General features: G+C 50.6%; 1 protein-coding gene across 1 annotated transcript in view; it reads left to right on the top strand.

The window, feature by feature from the left end:
* Window positions 1-20,382, top strand: part of Dnah10 (dynein axonemal heavy chain 10) — a 122,999-nt gene that overhangs the window by 25,946 nt on the left and 76,671 nt on the right. The window contains 11 exon segments of the mRNA XM_052755466.1: window positions 1,653-1,825; window positions 3,120-3,271; window positions 4,026-4,190; window positions 6,491-6,698; window positions 8,136-8,292; window positions 8,752-9,228; window positions 9,891-10,049; window positions 12,567-12,683; window positions 12,827-12,929; window positions 15,689-15,867; window positions 16,264-16,475. Of these exon segments, the coding sequence (XP_052611426.1) occupies window positions 1,653-1,825; window positions 3,120-3,271; window positions 4,026-4,190; window positions 6,491-6,698; window positions 8,136-8,292; window positions 8,752-9,228; window positions 9,891-10,049; window positions 12,567-12,683; window positions 12,827-12,929; window positions 15,689-15,867; window positions 16,264-16,475 (2,102 nt within the window).

Raw genomic sequence — 20,382 nt, forward strand, 5'->3', positions numbered from 1 at the left:
GATGCCCAAGGGTGTTCTCTGTCCTTCACATACATGTATACACACACACACACACACACACACACACACACACACACACACGCACGCTCTCCATACATTTGCACACATGCACACATACTAAACAAACAGTTGAGTGGACTGGATGACAGAAATCTGTGAAGTCCTCATTGAATCATATGTGAGTCACAGGGGTTTATATTACTACTTAGTGTGTGGAAGCATGTGTGGCTCTATGTGTGCGTGTGTGTGCGTGTGCGCATGTGCGCATGTGCACATGCACGTGTGTGTACATCAGAGGACAGCTTGCAGGAGTCAGTTTCTCCTTCCTCTGTGTGGCCTCCAGGGACTGAGCACAGGTTGGTGGCAAGCACCTCCTATCACTGAGTCACCTCGAAGGCGCACAGGCCACTTTTTAAACTTTCTCGTGTGCCACCCTCTTTTGTGGCTGTAGGCGTGGCTGTGGACCCGGCACGTGGCCGCCACTCAGGAGGCCAGTGTCTGTTGACCTGGCGGTTTTATGTTTGTTGTCCCCGGAGCCCTTTCTAGCGGGTAACTTCTTTGCCACCCCGAGGGCGGAGCAAACCCATACACCTGGGGGAGCTGGGGTGTTCAGGGCCTGGCCCCAGGGGTGCCAGCTACCCAATTCTAGCCTGTGCCTGACACCATGATTTGATTTCCCAGAAATCTCCATTTTTATAGGGCTTCACCCAATATTCTAATATTGGCAACTAAATAGAATTCTGGGGATTGAACTCAGAACCTTGTACAACCTAGGCAAGCACACTACCACTTAGCCGCACCCCCAGCCCCTCCCTGGGGAATTCTAGGCAGGCTCTCTACCACTGAGACATATCCCTAACTTTTTTTCTTTTTTGTTTTTTTTCGAGACAGGGTTTCTCTGTGTAGTTTTTGGAGCCTGTCCTGTATCTCATTCTGTAGACCAGGCTGACCTCGAACTCACAGAGATCTGCCTGGCTCTGCTTCCTGAGTGCTGGGATTAAAGGTGTGCGCCACCACCACCCGGCTGACTGCCTGCCTTTTTATTTTGGAGCAGGGTCTCACTCAGTTGCCTAGGCTGGTCTTGAACTCACTCTGTAGTCCAGTTGGACCTGGGGCTGCTAAACTGAAGTGTGTGTGTGTGTGTGTGTGTGTGTGTGTGTGTGTGTGTGTGTGTGGTGTTTGCATGTATATTCACATATGCAGAGGCCAGAGCTTGACATCAAGTGTCTTCCTCAATCGCTCCCAACCATATTCTTTGAGACAGGGTCTCTCACTGAACCAGGAACTCATTGATTTCGCTAGACTGGCTGGCCCTGCAACCCCAAGAATCCTTCTGTCTAGCCTTCTCTCTAGTCTCCACCCCCCCTCTGTCTCTCTGATATTATTTGTGGTACGCACACGTGTACATAGGCCTGACATTTCACAGTGTTGAGAATCCAAACTCAAGCCTTCCCTGCTTGCACACTGAGCCACCAGCCCAAGACTAGATTATTGAGTGACCCTGAAAAACAGTGTGTGTAACCTGCTGGCTCCAGTCTGTGTCCGTCTGCTGGGGGAAGGGACCGCACTGGTCTCTGTCACGCCCACGTCCAGTGAGCTTTACAAGCACCGGCAGACAGTCATTTCCAGGCCGTGTATCGTCTCTTCCACAGAATGCAGCCACGACGGAGGATGCGGCCCCGACGGAAAAGGGGGCCGTGTTTGTCATCAACTTCTCCCCGATTCTCAGAGAGATCATTAATGAAACTAAGTACTTAGAGCAGCTGGGGTTCACTGTCCCTGAGCTGGCGAGGAACGTGGCCCTCCAGGAAGACAAATTCCTCAGGTGAGAAGACCCTTCTTCAATCGGAGGGGACACTTTGGTCGCAGGGACTCTTGATACTCATTTTTTGTTGTTTTTAAATATGTGTGTGTGTGTGTGTATGCGTGCATGCATGTGTATGCCTGCATACCTGTCTGTGTCTCTGTGTGTATATGTATGTGCATGTGTACACACGCGCGTGCACATGTGTGTTTCAGGTGCATGAGCACGTACAGCCAGGAGGTCAATGTTGGGTGTTGTCCTTAGACACTGTTCACCTTGTTTCTGAGGCAGACTCTCTCCCTGGTCTGCGGCTCACTGGTCTGGCTACGGTGAGAAGCAGGGATTTGCCTGTTTCCGCCTCCTGGGTGCTGGGATTACAGGAGCATGCCACCATGCTGCTTTTTACACGGGCACTGGGGGATCGAACTCAGGGCCTCGTATTTGCAAGGCAAACACTTCATGAACTGATTTGTCCCTTCCACGCTACTACCCGACACTCCTGACGGTGATTGCTGGAGCCCTCCCCTCACAGCTTTTGTTCCTTTATTCATTTTTATTTAATGTTTAATTTAATTTTATTATTTAAAACTTAATTTTTTTTTTGGTGACAACATTTTCACTATGTAGAGTTGAAGGCTGACCTGGAGCTCATTCTGTAGACCAGACTGGCCCAAAACTCATAGAGACCCGCCTGCTTCTGCCTCCCATGTGCTGGGATTAAAGGCGTGTGCCACTGTGTTTAACTCATTTCCTTAAAACATTTTTCATTATATTTACAGTTTCATTTATGCACACTTTGCATACATACTGGTCGCTCCCCCACCTCCCTCCCACCCCGTCTACCCTCCCCCTCCTCACAGATCTCTCCTGTACGTTCACATCTCTCTGTGACCTGAGATTAACCAGGTGTGTGTGGCTGTCACTGGTCAGAGCCTGGTGGGCTCAGCAGAAGGTCACATGACGAGATGGTGGTTGCCCCTCCCCCAGTCCATCCATGGGAAGCTTTAGCACCGGAAGGTGAATGACTAGCAATACTGACCATGGCAGGAGATGACACGAAGCCGTGGTTCACACGTGGAGTTGCTCCCGTGGGCACAGAACACTAGCAGGCCTCTCCCTGTGATGCAGTGACAGTTACCCCTGTGGTTCTGGGGATGGACAGGGCCCGGCGCTTGTACACACTCTGGCCCTGAGCCTCATCCCAGCCCTCTGCAAATGTCCTGATGGAACTGCCAGTGAGTCAGGCCCCTGGGGCACCTGCTACTGTAGTTCCTCAGCTCTGCTTCTCTCATTGTTCCCTGCGCTGGGCACTCAGGTACACGGAGGGCATTCAGCGCATGCTGGACCACTACCACATGCTCATCAACACGCTGAACGACGCAGAGACGGTACTCCTGGACGACCATTCCCAGGAGCTGCTCAGGGTGTTCCGCTCTGGGTACAAGAGGCTGAACTGGAACTCACTAGGTAACAGCACAGCTCCTGGTCCCCTTCCAGTTCGTTTTACATGTATGTCTTGTGTGTGGTGGGGTGTGTGCGTGCAGAGGAAGGTGTCGCGCGCTCTCCTCTATCATTCTGTGTTGTTGCCCGGAGAGGGAGTCTGTCACTGCTCTCAAGGCTGGTTACCCAGTGAGCTCAGGCTCTGCCTGCCTCTGTCCGCAATGCTGGGACTCTAGGTATGCACAGCCTTGCCCAAGTTTGTACACGGGTACCAGGAATTTAAACTCAGGTCCCCATGGTTACAGAACAAACACTCTTGCCCACTGGGCCACCTGCTGAGTCTTTTTCGTGAAACCAAAATATCACAGTATGTGAATATAAACTACACAAACGTACATAAGTTCACGCACAAATAAACACATACACACGTGCATACAGATACATAGGCACACATTTATGCACATATATATACATTCACACATGCACACACGTACATACACATACATATATGCACAACACTCATACATACTTATGTGCACACACACAAATAATGAGCACACATGTATCTGTGGATGCAATAAAACCCTATTGTTAAGCCTGGTAGATTCCTGCCCAGACATCTGTGTCCCAGGCCTTCAGGGGATGAGTAGCTCTTAGCCACTGCTCAGTCAACACAGCTGCTTGCGCGGGGTCTGTGAGCTAAGTGGCATCCCCATGGATGTCACAGATGTTGGTGGGAGGGGCCAAGAACGGCAGAGATGGTGCTTTCTCTTCCCCCAAGGCATCGCTGACTACATCAATCGCTGCAAGCAGGCCATCGGCAAGTTCGAGTCTCTCGTCCACCAGATTCACAAGAATGCGGAGGACATCATCTCCAGGCTGACACTGATCGAGTCCGTCAACCTCTTTCGGTACCCCATCTCCAAAACCGAGGATGCGCTCCCGGGTAGGCTTGGCTTCTAGCTCGTCAGGCGTGGAATGAAAGAGAGGCCCCATGTTCCACCCCAGCCCTTTACTTGAAGTATTATGGCCATGTCCCAAGTCACCTCTGCCGTGTTCTGTGGTACTTAGTAGTTTCACAGCTTGTGACCATGGCTAGTACCAGTCCTCTCGTGTGCTCAGCTAAGTGCTCCACCACCGAGCCAGCCCCAGCCCTCCAGACTCTTGACTTTGACAAAGACAAGGTCTCACTCTAGACCAGATTGGCCTCGAACTCACAGAGATCCATTCACCTACCCTCTGCCTCCTGATTGCTGGGATTAAAGGCATGCGTCACCATACCTGACTTGAAAAGTCACTTTCCATAGTAACTTTGAAATGCTTCTGTCAATGATTCCTCCTCCTCCTCCTCCTCCTCTTCCTCCTCCTCCTGCTGCTTCTTCTTCTTCTTGGCTTTTTTTTTTTTTTTTTTGCTTTTTTTGAGACAGGGTTTCTCTGTGTAGCTTTGGAGCCTGTCCTGGATCTCGCTCTATAGACCAGGCTGACCTTGAACTCACAGAGATCCGCCTGGCTCTGCCTCCCGAGTGCTGGGATTAAAGGTGTGCGCCACCATGCCCAGCTGACCTATTTTTTTTTTCTTGAGATGGGCTCTCCTATGTTGCCCAAGCTGGCCTTGAACTTGCCATCCTCCTGCCTCAGACTCACATCGGCTGTGTAACTTGGTTGATAGTCAGATAAATTATATTTTATGGACTCATATTTACTTTTCCCTGCACTGGAGGTATTTTAAATTGTCCTAAACTAGTCAGTAAGGAATTCAAACTAGTCGCCAAAGAATTCAAGAAAAACATTATAGCTACTGACTGTGTGTGGGGCGCCAGCATCCATCATGACCCTAGCTGTGTGTGGGGCACCAGCATCCATCATGACCCTAGCTGTGTGTGGGGCGCCAGCATCCATCATGACCCTGGCTGTGTGTGGGGCGCCAGCATCCATCATGACCCTGGCTGTGTGTGGGGCGCCAGCATCCATCATGACCCTGGCTGGTGTCACTTGCTTTTGTCTTGAGGTGAGTCTTAACTTCTGGCATTAACTCCATTTCCATGAGTGCATACAGCTCCTGACCCGTGACTGATGGGTGGACGGCCCCTGATTCGTGGCTGATGTGTGGACGGCCCCTGACTTGTGGCTGGCGTGTGATGGCCCCTGAGTTGTGGCTGGTGTGTGGATGGCCTCTGACTTGTGGCTGGTGTATGGACGGCCCCTGAGTTGTGGCTGGTGTGTGGATGGCCTCTGACTTGTGGCTGGCGTGTGGACGGCCCCTGAGTTGTGGCTGGTGTGTGGATGGCCTCTGACTTGTGGCTGGCGTGTGATGGCCCCTGATTCGTGGCTGATGTGTGGACGGCCCCTGACTGGTGGCTAGTGTGTGATGGCCCCTGATTCGTGGCTGATGTGTGGACGGCCCCTGACTTGTGGCTGGTGTGTGGACGGCCCCTGACTTGTGGCTGGTGTGTGGATGGCCTCTGACTTGTGGCTGGCGTGTGGACGGCCCATGACTGGTGGCTAGTGTGTGATGGCCCCTGACCGGTGGCTGATGTGTGGACGGCCCCTGACTTGTGGCTGGTGTGTGGATGGCCTCTGACTTGTGGCTGGCGTGTGGACGGCCCATGACTGGTGGCTAGTGTGTGATGGCCCCTGACCGGTGGCTGATGTGTGGACAGCCCCTGACCGGTGGCTGATGTGTGGACAGGCTCTGCTCTGAAGTCCTTCTAAGTCACAGCTGCTGAGTGTAACTCATGTCTCCCTCTGCAGGCATAAGGTGCTCCCTTTTTATAATTTGATCGATTTTTATTTTGTGCATATGGGTGTTTTGTCTGCATGTTTGTGTCGAACACGCATGCGGTGCCTGTCGGGGTGGGGCGGAAGATGGCATCAGAGTCCCTGGAACCAGGGTTACGTCTAGTGTGGGTGCTGGGCACTAACCCAGGGCCTCTGAAAGCAGCAAGCGCTCTTGACTGCTGAGCCATCTCTCCAGCCCCAAGAAACTTCTTTAATTCTTTTCTTTTTAGTTTTCTTAAGCGAGCACGCATGTACGTGTGTGTGTGTGTGTGTGTGTGTGTGTGTGTGTGTGTGTAGGTCAGAGGACAACTTGCAGAAGTTGGTTCTCTCCTTCCACCGTGTGGGTCCTGAGGATTGAACCCGGGTCGTCAGGCTTGGCGGCAAGCTCCTCTGTCTACGCTCACACTGGCCCCTGAAGAACTTTCACGCTGTGGGCTACTGCGTATAACTCCGTGCCCTTCTCTACAGGCGTAAAAGAATTCTTCGAGCACATTGAGCGAGAAAGGGCCAAGGATGTGGACCACATGGTCCGGTGGTACCTGGCGATTGGGCCACTTCTGACCAAAGTTGAAGGTCTGGTTGTACATACCAACACGGGCAGGGCCCCCAAACTGGCCCCCTACTATGAGTACTGGGAAGGCAGAATCTATGACGTCTTGGGGAAACTCATCCTGAGGTAAGCCCACCTGGGTTGTGCATGGCTTGGTCATGAGTTCCAGGCTGTGATGGGCAGCTGGTCGGGGAAGCTGATGAGGAAGAGTGTCCTCTGCGTGGGTCCCTGCTCCTCTGAGTCCCTTCTGGCACACCAAGGCTGCTGTGTGCCTCCCTGCTTCTAGATGACACGGTAACTGTGTTTGTCCGGCAGAGAAGGCCCCAGAAGAGCTTTTGTTTGTGTTGAGAGATGGATTTGGAGGGCAGATGACCCAGCCCTCTTCCCCGGGGCTGCGGTCAATCACCTGCTGGAATGGTCACTGTGTACTGAGTTCTGATTGCCTATGACAGTCCAACACCGAAGCTGCTGTCCTCTGTGGGTCCTGCGGCCCAGCAGCAGCATAGCTGGGCCAGCTGGGAGACACACGCACTGGAGCCCGGGGTCATTCTAAGAAGCCAGCCCATGAGCGGCATCTGTGTGACCCCTGAGCTGTGCGGGTAAAAGTGGCATCGTTGTATCCCAGTGTCCTTTTTAAAAACTTAAACATACTTAAAATACTTGTTTAATTTTAGATTCCATGTATGTGATCACGAATGTAGGTGCTGTGGGGGCCAGATGATTGGCTCTCCCTGTAGCTGGAGTTACAGGCGGTTGTGAGCCGCCTGGCATGGATGCTGGAAACCAAGCTTAGGTTCTTCAGAGCACCTTATCTGGAACTGCTTTCCATAATGTTTGCCAAATATATTGTATCTTCCCATTAGCCGTCCATCCACTGCCCATGCATGTGCACATCCATCCATTTCTCCATTCCATCTGTCTACCTTCCATTATCTATCTACCCCCATCACCATCTATCCATCCATTCATGTTGATATCCACCCATACCTTCACCCATGGTTCCACCTACCAAATGCATCTGTTCATCTGTTCATCCGTCCATCCATCCATCCATCCATCTATCCATCCATCCATCCATCCATCCGGCTATCATCCATCTATCCATGCATTCATCTATCCACCCATGTATCCGTGCATCCAGCCAGCCAAGCTTTATCAGAAGTAGCCATGTGCTGGGGCCTGGACTAGAGCCTGGTCACAGACAAGGGCCCTGTTCTCTTGAGAGGCCAAAGCAAGGGGATAGACACCTGTTGAATGATTGGCATGGAAGAGCGGAAAGCATTCTCAGGAGACAGAGCATTGCTGGGCTCGACTTTTGGGTGGTCGCTGTTGTGTTATTATTTCCCAGCAGTAGGCATTTGATTCCTCCAGCAGAAACGACCCAGGTGCATAAATGTAGGCAAAGGGGTCAGTAGTCCCCCCGACACTGTGCCTTCCTTACATGTCTGCGGTGAGCAACAGACCTTCACCCTTGACCCCATGCTCTCTTCCCTCCATCAGTGCTTGGTGTCTTTTGTACCCTGAGTCCTATGTCCTTTGCACCCCCTCCACCCCCCTACTTAGGAACTTACAGAATTTCAACTCTCTGATCCTTGGGAATGTCCCTCTGTTCCAAGCGGAAACCATTTTGACAGCTCCGGAAATCATCCTCCACCCGAACGCCAATGAGATCGATAAGATGTGCGTCCACTGCACCCGGAACTGCGTGGAGGTTACCAAGGTAATGTGGGGTCACCAGGGTAACAGCGGCTTTTCTGCTTGTCCCCCTTGCCTCCTGCTCATTGGTGGGTACAGTCGGAGAGGTGCTGGCAGACCTCTGGCCTCCGTGAAGCCATCAAATGTGGGAGCAGCCCCATAGCTCAATTTCGGCTCCCCCCCTTTTTTTTCTCTTTATAAAAATTTACTTTTTTTTTTTTAATCATCAACCCAGGCTAGCCTCAAACTCCCTATGTAACCAAGGAGGACCCCGAATTTCTGATCTTTCTACGTCTCTCCCCCGCCAAGTGCTGGGATTGCAGGGAGGGAAGGAGGGGAGGAGGGAGGGGACAGAGTAGGGCATGGTGGCACACATCTGTAATCCTACCATTTGGGCTGAGGCAGGAGGATCATGATTTCAAGAGTAGATGCCCAGGAGGCACTCTGTGTTTAACACTCACCCCTTTACCCACTCTCCCGCTAGTATTTCGTGCGCTGGATGAACGGCAGCTGCATCGAATGCCCGCCTCAGAAGGGCGAGGAGGAAGAAATCATCATCGTGAGCTTCTACAATGACATCTCCTTGAACCCCCAGATCATGGATCAAGCTGTCATGATCCCCCAAAACATCCACAGGCTCCTGATGAGCCTCATGAAGTACCTGCAGAGGTGGAAGCGTTACCGGCCCCTCTGGAAGCTGGACAAGTCCATCGTGATGGAGAAGTTTGCCGCCAAGAAGCCATCCTGTGTGGCCTACGACGAGAAGCTGCAGTTCTACTCCAAAATCGCCTCCGATGTGATGTGCCACCTGCTGACCAGGGATGAGCACTGCATCCGTCTGCAGCTTGGGCCACTGGCCAACACTGTGCAAGAAAATGCCAAGTCCTGGGTGATTTCCCTGGGGAAGCTCCTCAATGAGTCAGCCAAGGAGGAGCTGTTTAGCATCCGGGATGAGATTGAGGTACCCTGAAGCCACCTTTACTGAAACCAGATTTTTCAAGGGTTGAGGGGGTGGTGTAGCTCTATGGTAGAGCCTGGCCTAGCACATGCAAAGAAAGGTCCTGGGTTCCACCCTGTCCTCACTTCATTTCTGTTGGGGTGATCAACTATCCCCACGAAAAGTTACTTGGAGGGAGAAAGGGTTTCTTTTCACTCATAATTTCAGGTTAGAGTCCATCACCGAGGGGAAGTGAAGGCAGGAACTCAGACTGCTGGTCATATCCACAGTCAAGAGCAGAGAGAGAATACGTCCGTCCTTGCCACTCACTCTGAGCTAGCTTTCTCTTCTGATGCTGTTCAGGACTCTCTGCCCAGGGAATGGTGCCGCCCACAGTGGGCTGGGTCTTCCTACATCAATTAACAATTAAGACATCCCCCTCCACACACACACAGACACACACACACACACACACACACACACACACACACACACACACATGTCCACAGGCCAACCTCATCTAGACAGTTCCTCACTAAGACACTCCAGGTTGCATCAAGTTGACAATTAGAACTAGCCGGCACACATCCCTAGCATCCAGGCTGGAAGGAGGAACCCCTGTTCTTGAGGAAGGCAGGCAGGCTTCATCTGTTCCTGTTTTCTCTCTCCACCAAATTCTTTCATAGCACCTGAGTAAAAATCTTAAGAAGAGCCCCAATACCCTGGAAGATCTCAAGTTCGTCCTTGCAACAATTGCTGAGATCAGGACAAAATCTTTAGTCATGGAGCTGAGGTACACGGACATCCAGGAGCGGTACCGCACCTTGGCGATATACAATATCTTTGTGAGTCAGCTTTACTGTCCCGACGTCCCTGTTGGCTGGGTTGCTACTCTATCAATTGCTTTCCTGTTCCTGTCATAAAACACCCCGGTGAAAGCAACTTCAGGAAGAAAGAGTTTGTTTTGGTTTATGGTTCCCAAGAGATAGAATCCAGCACGGCCGGGCAGGCACGCGAATTGTCAGGGAAAATATGGCATCAGGAGTGGGAAGCTGGTTGGCTATATTTCATCCCCACATATGAAGCAGAGAGAGGCGACAGGAAGTGAGCAAGGCTATAGTCCCTCGAAGCCCACCCCCAAGAAAGGCCCTACGTTTAAAGGTTCCACCACCTCCCCGAACAGTGCCAATGATTGACCAAGGGTTCACACAGTGAGCCTGTGGGGGGGACACTCATTCAACCACCAAAGCCATCCTCCGCAGGGCGTCTCAGTCACCCTCCCAGCCACGTGTTCCCAAGCAAGCGACAAAGTAGTCCGTTGCTAGTAGGAAGTTATCTCACGGGTATTTTAATGAACTTTAAATGTGGAGACCATAGCTTGGTCTCACAAGGCTCACGTGATGTTTTACACCCACATTAGCTCACAGTCTCATCTCACTCCCCCTTCCTTTCTTCTTTTTCCCTTTCTTGGGGAAGAGGATGGAGGTCACTTCCTGTACAAAATAAAGAGTTTCGAGCAGCGGTGGCACATGTTTTTGATCCCAGCACTCGGGAGGCAGAGCCAGGCGGATCTCTGTGAGTTCGAGGCCAGCCTGGTCTACAGAGTGAGATCCAGGACAGGCACCAAAACTACACAGAAAAACCCTGTCTAAAAAAACAAAACAAAACAAAAAAAGTAAAGAGTTTTTGTAAAATAATAAGAGGGCTGTCAAGATGGCTAGTGGGTAAAGGAGCTTGCCACACAAGGGTAGAGACCTGAGTTTAATCCCCAGAACCCATGTAAAGGTGGAAAGAGAGAACTAACTCCACAGAGTTGTCCTCTGAGCTCTGTATGTGCACCATGGCATGCGTGCTCACACCTACATATCACACACACACACACACACACACACACACACACACACACACACACAATAATAAATAAGAACAAGAAGGAACAGGATGGTCTGCAGAGTAAGTTCCAGGACATTTAGGGCTACACAGAGAAACTCTGTCTCAAAAAACTAAAAAAAACCCCCAAAAAAACCAAAACAACAACAACAAAAAAAAACCCAAAAAACAACAAAAAAAGAATAAGAAAAGGGAATGTGAGATGATAAAAGAAACTGATAATAAATGGTTTTTATTAGTCTTTTATTTTTGAGGCAGAGTCTCTCTATGTTTTAAATTTTTTGAAAGATTTATTCATTTTTATTTTATGTATTTGAGTGTATGCCTACATGTATGTGTACTATGTGCGTGCAGTACCTGCAGAGGCCAGGCGAGGGCACCAGACCCCTTGGCACTGGAGTTACAAATGGTTGTGGGTGCTGAGAACTGAACTCAGGTCTTCTAGAAGAGCATCTAGTGCTCTTAACCACTGAGCCATCTCTCCATCCACTTTCAAGATTGCTTTTTGTGCTTTGTTTTCAGAAGTTATAATATGAAGAAACTACTTTTTTCCTTTCTTTTGTTAATTTTTAATTTTGTGTCTCTCTCTCTCTCTCTATATATATATATATATTCACACACATGTGCATATATATATGTGTATATTATGTGAATATGTGTGCAATACTCACAGAGGCCAGAAGAGGGCATAGATCCAGATCTCTGATCTACTGAGCTCTCAAGCTCCTCTAGATCTCTCTCTCTCTCCCCCTCCCCCCCCCTCCTTCCCTCCCTCCCCACCTCTCTTTACAGGGTCTCACTATGAAGCTCTAGCTGGCCTCCAACTCGTAGAGACCCTCTTGACTCTGATGTGCTACTACACCTAGCCCAGATACCATTTTGATTACAAAAATACAGTTCGGCCTAGACATGGTGGTATACACCTATGCTCCCAGAACTTGGGAAGTTGGAGGCAGGAGGATCATCTTTGGCTATATAGAGGGGGTTAGAGGCCAGCCTGGGATATGTAAAACTTCAACTCCAAAATAAACAAACAGGGGTCTGGAGAGGCGGCTTAGCGGTTAAGAGTGCTGTGCCATACTGGGTTCCCAGCACCCGCATCAGGCAGCTCACAACCGCCTGTCGCTCTAGCTTCAGGAAATTTGATATTTTCTTCTGGCCTCTGCAGGCACTGTACACACTTGCACACACACACACACACACACACACACACACACACACACACACACACACACAATTAAAAGGTGAAAACTAAAATCCCCAAACCAAATAAACCACCCCAAGAACACAATGTTAGTACCTCAGGGGGCTTCTCAGTTGGTTCAGGCAGCCCCCTTGGGTGCAACTGGAAGTGGAGGTCTGTGGGGAGCAACTTTTACCTGACATTTCAGCTCCCACATCACTGGTAATTTGTTCTGTCTCTCTCTCTCTCCTCTTCATTATCATCTGTCTTTTCGTTTCCCTCCCTCTAGCCTACTGATGCCGAGCAGGAGCTGGTTGACAAGATTGAAAGCATGTGGCAAAATCTCTTCACCGACTCCATGAACGTGGAGCACTCACTTGGGGGCATCAAGAGGACATTCACCGAGGTGCGGAGTCACCTCGACTCTGAGTGCAGATGGGGGCCGGGGGCACGGCTCAGAACTAGGGTGCACGCGGCACACGCGAGGTCCTGGGTTCCGATCCCCGCACTGAGGCTAAGTCAGGCTAATGGGTGACCTCCTTCCCTCAGATCACCCGGAGTGAGATACTGAACTTCAGAGGCCAGCTGGACGAGTTTGCGAAGCGCTTCTACAGCCAAGGCCCTGGGGCTGTGGGTGAAGACCTCGATAGAGGTGAGGCTGTGGTGTGGGGGTGCTGAGGGCTTAGGGGTTCCTGAGGGGTTCACAGGGAGTGACGAGTGTTGTTATTGAAGTAGCGACTCCTTCCTCAGCTGCTTCTCTTAGGGATGGTCTAGTGGTGGCCTCTGAGGGCAGGGTGGACTCAACGCATGGGGTCAGAGGGGCTTATGAAGGATCTAGTGAGAACTGGGATGCTGGTCTACTCCCAGGGGATCCAGCAGGTCCCCACTGCACCCACTGGCATCCGCCTTTACACACACACACACACACACACACACACACACACATGCACGCATGCCCACACGTGCACACGCAATACATACATGCTCCTTTATTGCTCTCTCTCTGAATTCATTCTTTGGACTTAGACTCTGGACCATGCTAAGCTGTTTCCCCTCTGTGTCTGCCAAATTTCTGTCATCACGACACACATCTGAAAGAAATGGTTTAAAAGGAAGAACAGTTGTTCGAGCCCACGATTTCAGAGGTCTCAGTTCCCTGTGGTCACGTGGAGCTTCCTGTGGGGAAAACTGTAGCTGAGGAGTGTAACGAGTCTTTCTCTGTCCCATCAGCGAGCTCCCAAATAATGACATGGAGACTTATTATTCATTATGAAAGCTCGGCCTATAGCTTAGGCTTGTTCCTAACTAGCTCTTATAACTTAAAATTAACCCATTTCTATTAATCTATGCTCTATCACGTGGCGTTACCTCTCTTCCATCTTGTACCTCCTGTTTCCTCTCCATGTCTCCTGGTGTCTCTTGTACCCCTAGGTCCTCCTCCTCCTTCCTCTCTCTGCCCAGAAGCCCCACCTATGCCTCCTGCCTAGCTATTGGCCGTTCAGCTTTTTATTACACCAATCACAGCAACACATCTCCACACAGGGTACAGATATCCCACAACAGAGGAGACTGTTCAGCAGCCAGGAGGTAGAAGACTCAAGGAAGGGGGCAGACATGCCCTTCAGAAGCATGTCCCTAAGCCGCCACCCTCCAACCTCGTCTCACCTCCTAGTTTTCACCACTTCCCAATGACAGCATCAAATTTGAGTCTCCTGATAGATCATTGATTATCTCAGATCTATGACGATCTGGTCACCTCTCAGTGTCTGGTTCCACCATCTGGGGACCAAGCCTCCAAGAGCCTTTTGGGGGAATACTTCATCTGCAAAACACAGCACGTCACCAGCCGAAAGGGTGGCAGGGAGGAAACACCATTCTTAGGCTAGAGCAGTGGTTCTCAACCTTCCTAACACTGCAACCCTTTAATACAGTTCCTCACGTTATGATGACCCCCCAACCATAAAATTACTTTGTTGTTAACTTCATAACTGTAATTTTGTTATTGCTATGAATAGTCATGTAAATATCTGTGTTTTCCAGTGGTCTTAGGTGACCCCAAGAGGGTTCATGACCCACAGGTTGAGAACCACTGTTTTTTGCTGTTGGTGGTGGTGGTTTTTGTTTTTGTTTTTGTTTTGTTTTGTTTTCCCGAGTCAGGGTTTCTCTGTGTAGCCCTGGTTGTCCTGGAACTCACTCTGTAGCCCAGGCTGGCCTCGAACTCACAGATCTGCCTGCCTCTGCCTCCCGAGTGCCGGGATTAAAGGCGTGCGCCACCACCGCCTGCCCTCCCCCCCGTTTTTTTTTTTTTTTCCAAGGAGAACCACTGTTCTTAAGAGAATGTTGGGAGATTGCCTATGCAGGGCTGGCTAGGGCTTCCGGGTGAGCAGTTGGATCTTGGGAATAACGTGGGCAGTGGGAGAAGGCAATGCTGGGGCTGGGGAGGCGGGTGGACACACAGTGGTGTAGAATGTAACAGCCACGGGGCACTGGGGGCCAAGCACGGACTTGGAAGTTGGAGTGTGAAGGCCATTGTCAAGCTGATGAGGAGATCTCAAGGGCCTCAGAGGGCAGGTGACATTGACTGGGATGGAGGACAGAGTGGGCATCCCTTCAATAGCCTCACTTCCAGCATGGTCTGCCTGCAAGGGGTTAACCATCTAATTGGAAGGGCTTGCAGGGCAAATGGCCTTTTGGTTTCTGGGGCAAGATAACGCCTGCTGATTTGATATTGATCTCCCCCATCACTTATGTGCATGAAGTTATAATTAATAGCTGATTTCTCCATCAAATACATTTTATTCTTTTTTTTTTTGGGAGGGGGAGGTGTTCAAGACAGGGTTTCTCTGTGGAGTTTTGGTGTCTGTCTTGGATCTCACTCTATAGACCAGGCTTGCCTCGAACTCACAGAGATCCTCCTGGCTCTGCCTCCCACGTGCTGGGATTAAAGACATATGCCACCGGCACCCGGCTAATTTTATTCTTATTAAACATTTTAAATTATATTTATTTATTTATTTATTTACTATGTGTGTGGGGAGGTGGGGGGTTCATGCATACATGTGTGGAGGTCAGAGAACAAACCCATGAGAGTCAGTTCTTCCCTTCCATCCTGTGATTCCTGGGGATTGAACTTAGTCTATCAGTCTTAGCAGCAAGCATCTTTACCCACTGAGCCATCTCGTTGGCCCTCACACACACACACACACACACACGCACATTTTTAGACACATTGCTCAGTTAGTAGCCCTGATCGGCCGGGAACTAACTATCTAGATCGGCTGGCCTTGAACTTGCAGCGACTCTCCACCCCCACCCCCACCCCACCCCAGGGTCCCAAGCGCTGGAACTAGAGGCGTCTGTCTCACGGTCACACTGTCCTTTCTGCTTTATCTCCGCACTTTTTTTGGCCAGGCGTGGAGCTCTTAGGCAGTTTCGAAAAGGAGCTGGCCAAGTACGATAAGAACCGGCAGGAACTGGCCAACGCGGAGAAGCTCTTTGACCTCCCCATCACCATGTACCCCGAGCTCATCCAAGTGCAGAAGGAGATAATGGGGCTTCGGATGATCTACGACTTATATGAGGCTCTGAAGGTGCTGCTCCTCCCGGGGACTCCCTAAGCTGGGCATGGGGGCATGTATGCGCTCAGGTGCAGCGTTATGTTGTGGAGGGCTCAGGAAGACCACCCCCCCTTTTTTTTGTTTGCTTTTTTGAGACAGGGTTTCTCTGTCTAGCTTTGGAGCCTGTCCCGAAACTCACTCTGTAGCCCAGGCTGGCCTCGAACTCACAGAGATCCGCCTGACTCTGCCTCCCGAGTGCTGGGATTAAAGGCGTGCGCCACCACCTCCTGGCTCACACCCCTTCTTTTTGGCCCCAACACTCACCCTTTCATGTTAGAGGAGAGAAAAGCTGAGGAAGGCCAGAGCCAGGCACACGCCTGTCCCGTCCTTTGCATTTCCCTCAGGTGCTGACTTGTCTAATGTTTCTAGGTCGCCAAAGAGGAGTGGTCCCAGACCCTCTGGATCAACCTGAATGTTCAGTATCTGCAGGAAGGCATCGATGGCTTCCTCAAAGGCCTCCGCAAGCTGCCCCGCCATGTGCGCAGCTTATCCGTGGCCTTCCACTTGGAAGCAAAGATGAAGGCTTTCAAAGACTCCATCCCTCTGCTGCTGGACTTGAAGCATGAGGCCCTGAGAGAGAGGTTGGTTCCGTCCTCCGTCAGCCTCGGGAGCTCACGGGACGGCTTTAGGTCTCAGGCATGTACAGCTTAGGTTAGACCGGACACATTTAGACGAGGGACCAGCGCAGCGGCAAGGTGAGAGGTGGCAGGATTTGTTTGTAAAGGAAGGTGGCGCTAAGGGTTTTATAAGAACGCCCCCAACACCTGCTTCAGTCAAAAGCGTGTTTTTGTTTGTCTGCTTTTTATTTTTTTATGTTTTCAAGACAGGGTTTCTCTGTGTAGCCCTGGCTGTCCTGGAACTCCCTCTGTAGCCCAGGCTGGCCTCGAACTCACAAGAGATCCTCGTGCCTCTGCCTCCCGAGTGCTGGAATTAAAGGCGTGCACCACCACCGCCCAGCTCTTTTGTCTGCTTTTTAAAAGCAGGAGGATTTGATGAGCGGAATTCAGGAGAAATGGAATGGGGCCACCAATGTCATTTGCAGTTTTTAGATGCAACATTAAAAGAATAAAAAGAACTACATGTGGTGGTCCACACCTGTCATCCCAGCGCTTGGGAGACTGAGGCAGGAGGATAGAAAGTTCCATGAGAGCCTGGGCCATGTATCTATTGGCACATTGCCTCAAAAAACAAAAAGCGGGGGCTGGGGGAACAAGTGAAATTAATCTTTTTTTTTTTTCCCCCCGAGGGGGAGGTGTTGAGATAGGCTTTCATTCTGTAGCTCAGGCTAGAGTAGAAAATCACTATGTAGCCCAGGATAGCCTCAAACTCATGGCAGTCTGTCTTTCTCAGCCTCCTATGTGCTGGGATTATAGGTAAGAGGCATCATGCCTAGCCTGAGATGAATCCTAAACAGATGTGCACGCGCGCGCGTGCGCGCACGCGCACACACACACACAAGCGCTTTAAAGATTTATTTTTACTCTAAATTATGTGCATGCATATTTTGTCAGTATATGTGTATATGTGTAGTTGTGGAGGCCAGAGGGCATCAGATCCCTTAGAGCTGGAACTACAGATGACTGTGAGTCGCCATGTAGGTGCTAGGAATCAAACCTGGGTCCCCTGCCAAGAGCAGCCAGTGCTCTGAACTGCTGAACCATCTCTCCAGCCCCTTAATGATATATGTAACTGACTCAATGCTGAGATACCATTTCCACACGTAGCCAGTATAAAACAGTTTTTCCTGAGATATTTGACTTTCTTAAAGACCATACCTTGAAATCTGATGTGCTTTTTACACTCCATTAGAGCTTGGGCTCACCCAGCAGGGACAGATGGCTTGTGGCTGCCATGTTGGATGCTCAGCTCCCTCTAGTATTTGATGGAGCCACCCCACTCCATGCCCATGGGAGTTAGCTGGAGTTCTGTGGCTTCTATTTTCCCTGGTGTGCTCCTGTTCTTCGTGGTTGCATTTCCCAGAGTCTGTCCATAGAGTCATGGGCACACAGAGGATTCATGGGCACACAGAGGATTCATGGGCACACAGAGGAGTCATGGGCTCACAGAGGAGTCATGGGCTCACAGAGGAGTCATGGGCTCACAGAGGAGTCATGGGCTCACAGAGGAGTCATGGGCTCACAGAGGAGTCATGGGCTCACAGAGGAGTCATGGGCTCACAGAGGGAGGGGTCATGGGCTCATAGAGGGAGGGGTCATGGGCTCATAGAGGGAGGAGTCATGGGCTCATAGAGGGAGGAGTCATGGGCTCACAGAGGAGTCATGGGCTCACAGAGGAGTCATGGGCTCACAGAGGAGTCATGGGCTCACAGAGGAGTCATGGGCTCACAGAGGAGTCATGGGCTCACAGAGGGAGGGGTCATGGGCTCATAGAGGGAGGAGTCATGGGCTCATAGAGGGAGGAGTCATGGGCTCACAGAGGAGTCATGGGCTCACAGAGGAGTCATGGGCTCACAGAGGAGTCATGGGCTCACAGAGGAGTCATGGGCTCACAGAGGAGTCATGGGCTCACAGAGGAGTCATGGGCTCACAGAGGGAGGAGTCATGGGCTCATAGAGGGAGGAGTCATGGGCTCACAGAGGAGTCATGGGCTCACAGAGGGGTCATGGGCTCATAGAGGGAGGAGTCATGGGCTCATAGAGTCTATCAAACAACTTTATTTTACTTAGTGAGAAAGTGGTTCTTTCCCCAGTTCCTCCCAATCTGCTGTAGTCTGGATCTGGAATGTTTCCAAGAGGCTCATGTATTGAAGGCCTGGTCTTTAGTAGTAACTGCTGTTAGGTGACTTTAGGAGGGGAAGCCCCTTGATCTTACCGCCCCCCCCTTCCCCATCTTCCATGAGATGAACACATTGCCACATCTCATGCCCCTGGCCATGATTCTCTTCCTCAGCACGGCCCACATGACTGTAGACTGACCCCTCTCAACCCTCTCTCCATTGAATTGCTTTTCGAAGGTATTTTGCCACAGTTTCAGGGAGCTCGTGAGGACCCAGTCCAGTTCACACCAGCAGGAAGGTCTTCCTTGAACACGTGTGTGGTTTTAGCATCTCTTCCCCCTCTGTCTTGTTGAGACTGGAGTGGCAGCCACAGGCCCAGCCAACATGGCTTTTGCCCATCTCTGTCCCCACACTTCTCCCAGGCCTGAAATGCGCTTGCCCTTTCCTCATGGGGCCCCAGTTCCATGACCTTGTAGCTCACAGTTCCCAGGCTCTGGTTCTGGCTGTCCCTGTTGGCCACATCTGAGTGTCACCTCTGATATCAGGGATCCCTCCCACTTTTCATTTTTTTTTTTTTTTGAGCTGAGGTTTCAGGATGTAGCCCAGGCTGGCCTCGGACTCCCCATTGTCCTTCTGTCTCCCATGTGCCTGCACTGTTATCCCTGGGGAGCCCACCACTGCTTCCCCCCCAGCATTCACAACAGTTCGGGTGTACAAGCTGTGGTATGTGGCTCAGGGGCAGAGTGATTGCCTAGACGTCTGCGGCTGAGGGTCCCGTCCCCCAGCTCCGCATAAAACAAGCAAACAAAACAACTAATTTCTAGCTAAGTCACGTAGCCGTGGGTACCCATGTTCTGGTCAGGAACAGATGGTACGCCGTACCATGTGGCCAGATGTGTCACGGGCCTGGTCATGTGGCTTGGTGTGATTCACTCTGGGGAGTTCACAGGAAGCCAAGATCACCTGATGGTGTGTTTCTCAGAACACGTCTCCTTGTCATCACAGATGGTATTTAAATTGTAGACTCCTTTCACTGTACATTGGCCGTCCCCTATCTAAGCTGGGGATCAGCTTCCCGAGACCAGGAGCTGAGCCTGTGGTCACCATGTGCACCCCACTGCTCAGCGGAGTCAGTGTTGAATCAACACACGTGGGTTCCATGATTGACACCAGGTTCTCCCCTGGGCTAGAGGTCACTCATTTTCTCAACAGTAGTGAGGACATACACAGGGTGGGGCTTGCTGGGTGTTTCCTGGTTTTAACTCTGGTAACAGGGAGATTAATTAGTGCGGGAAGGATTTAAACCAACATTTTCGAGGTATGGGCCCGATAGCTTAGTTAGCTGACCGTACAGAGCTAGGATCAGGTGTTTAGGTGGCATGGAGAATTTTGAATTCTTAGGTATAGTTTCAATTCCTATTATCCTGGAAATAAGAGGGCTTAAATCTCTATTATTTACTCTATCAAAATAACTCTTTTGTCAGACATATTTCTACACATAAGTGTAGGGGGGAATGCTTGCTATGAAAATTGGAATTGAGATGTGTCACATGCAAAAAGCTAGTGTGAGTGGAAGGAAATTTTTTCATAAGAGATGTATGAGTTGGTCATAATGAAATCATGGGTATGATGCTCGGATTCATAGAAACAGTGTAGTTAAAATTAGAGTTTTACTTATAAAGCTTATAGTGAATAGTTCTGGGTTGTAGGGATCATGGAATGGCCCTATGAAGACAATTGTGGATAAGGAAT

Source organism: Peromyscus californicus, unplaced genomic scaffold (genome assembly GCF_007827085.1).
Source record: "Peromyscus californicus insignis strain IS unplaced genomic scaffold, ASM782708v3 Scaffold_2__1_contigs__length_46816999, whole genome shotgun sequence".
NCBI lineage: Eukaryota > Metazoa > Chordata > Mammalia > Rodentia > Cricetidae > Peromyscus > Peromyscus californicus.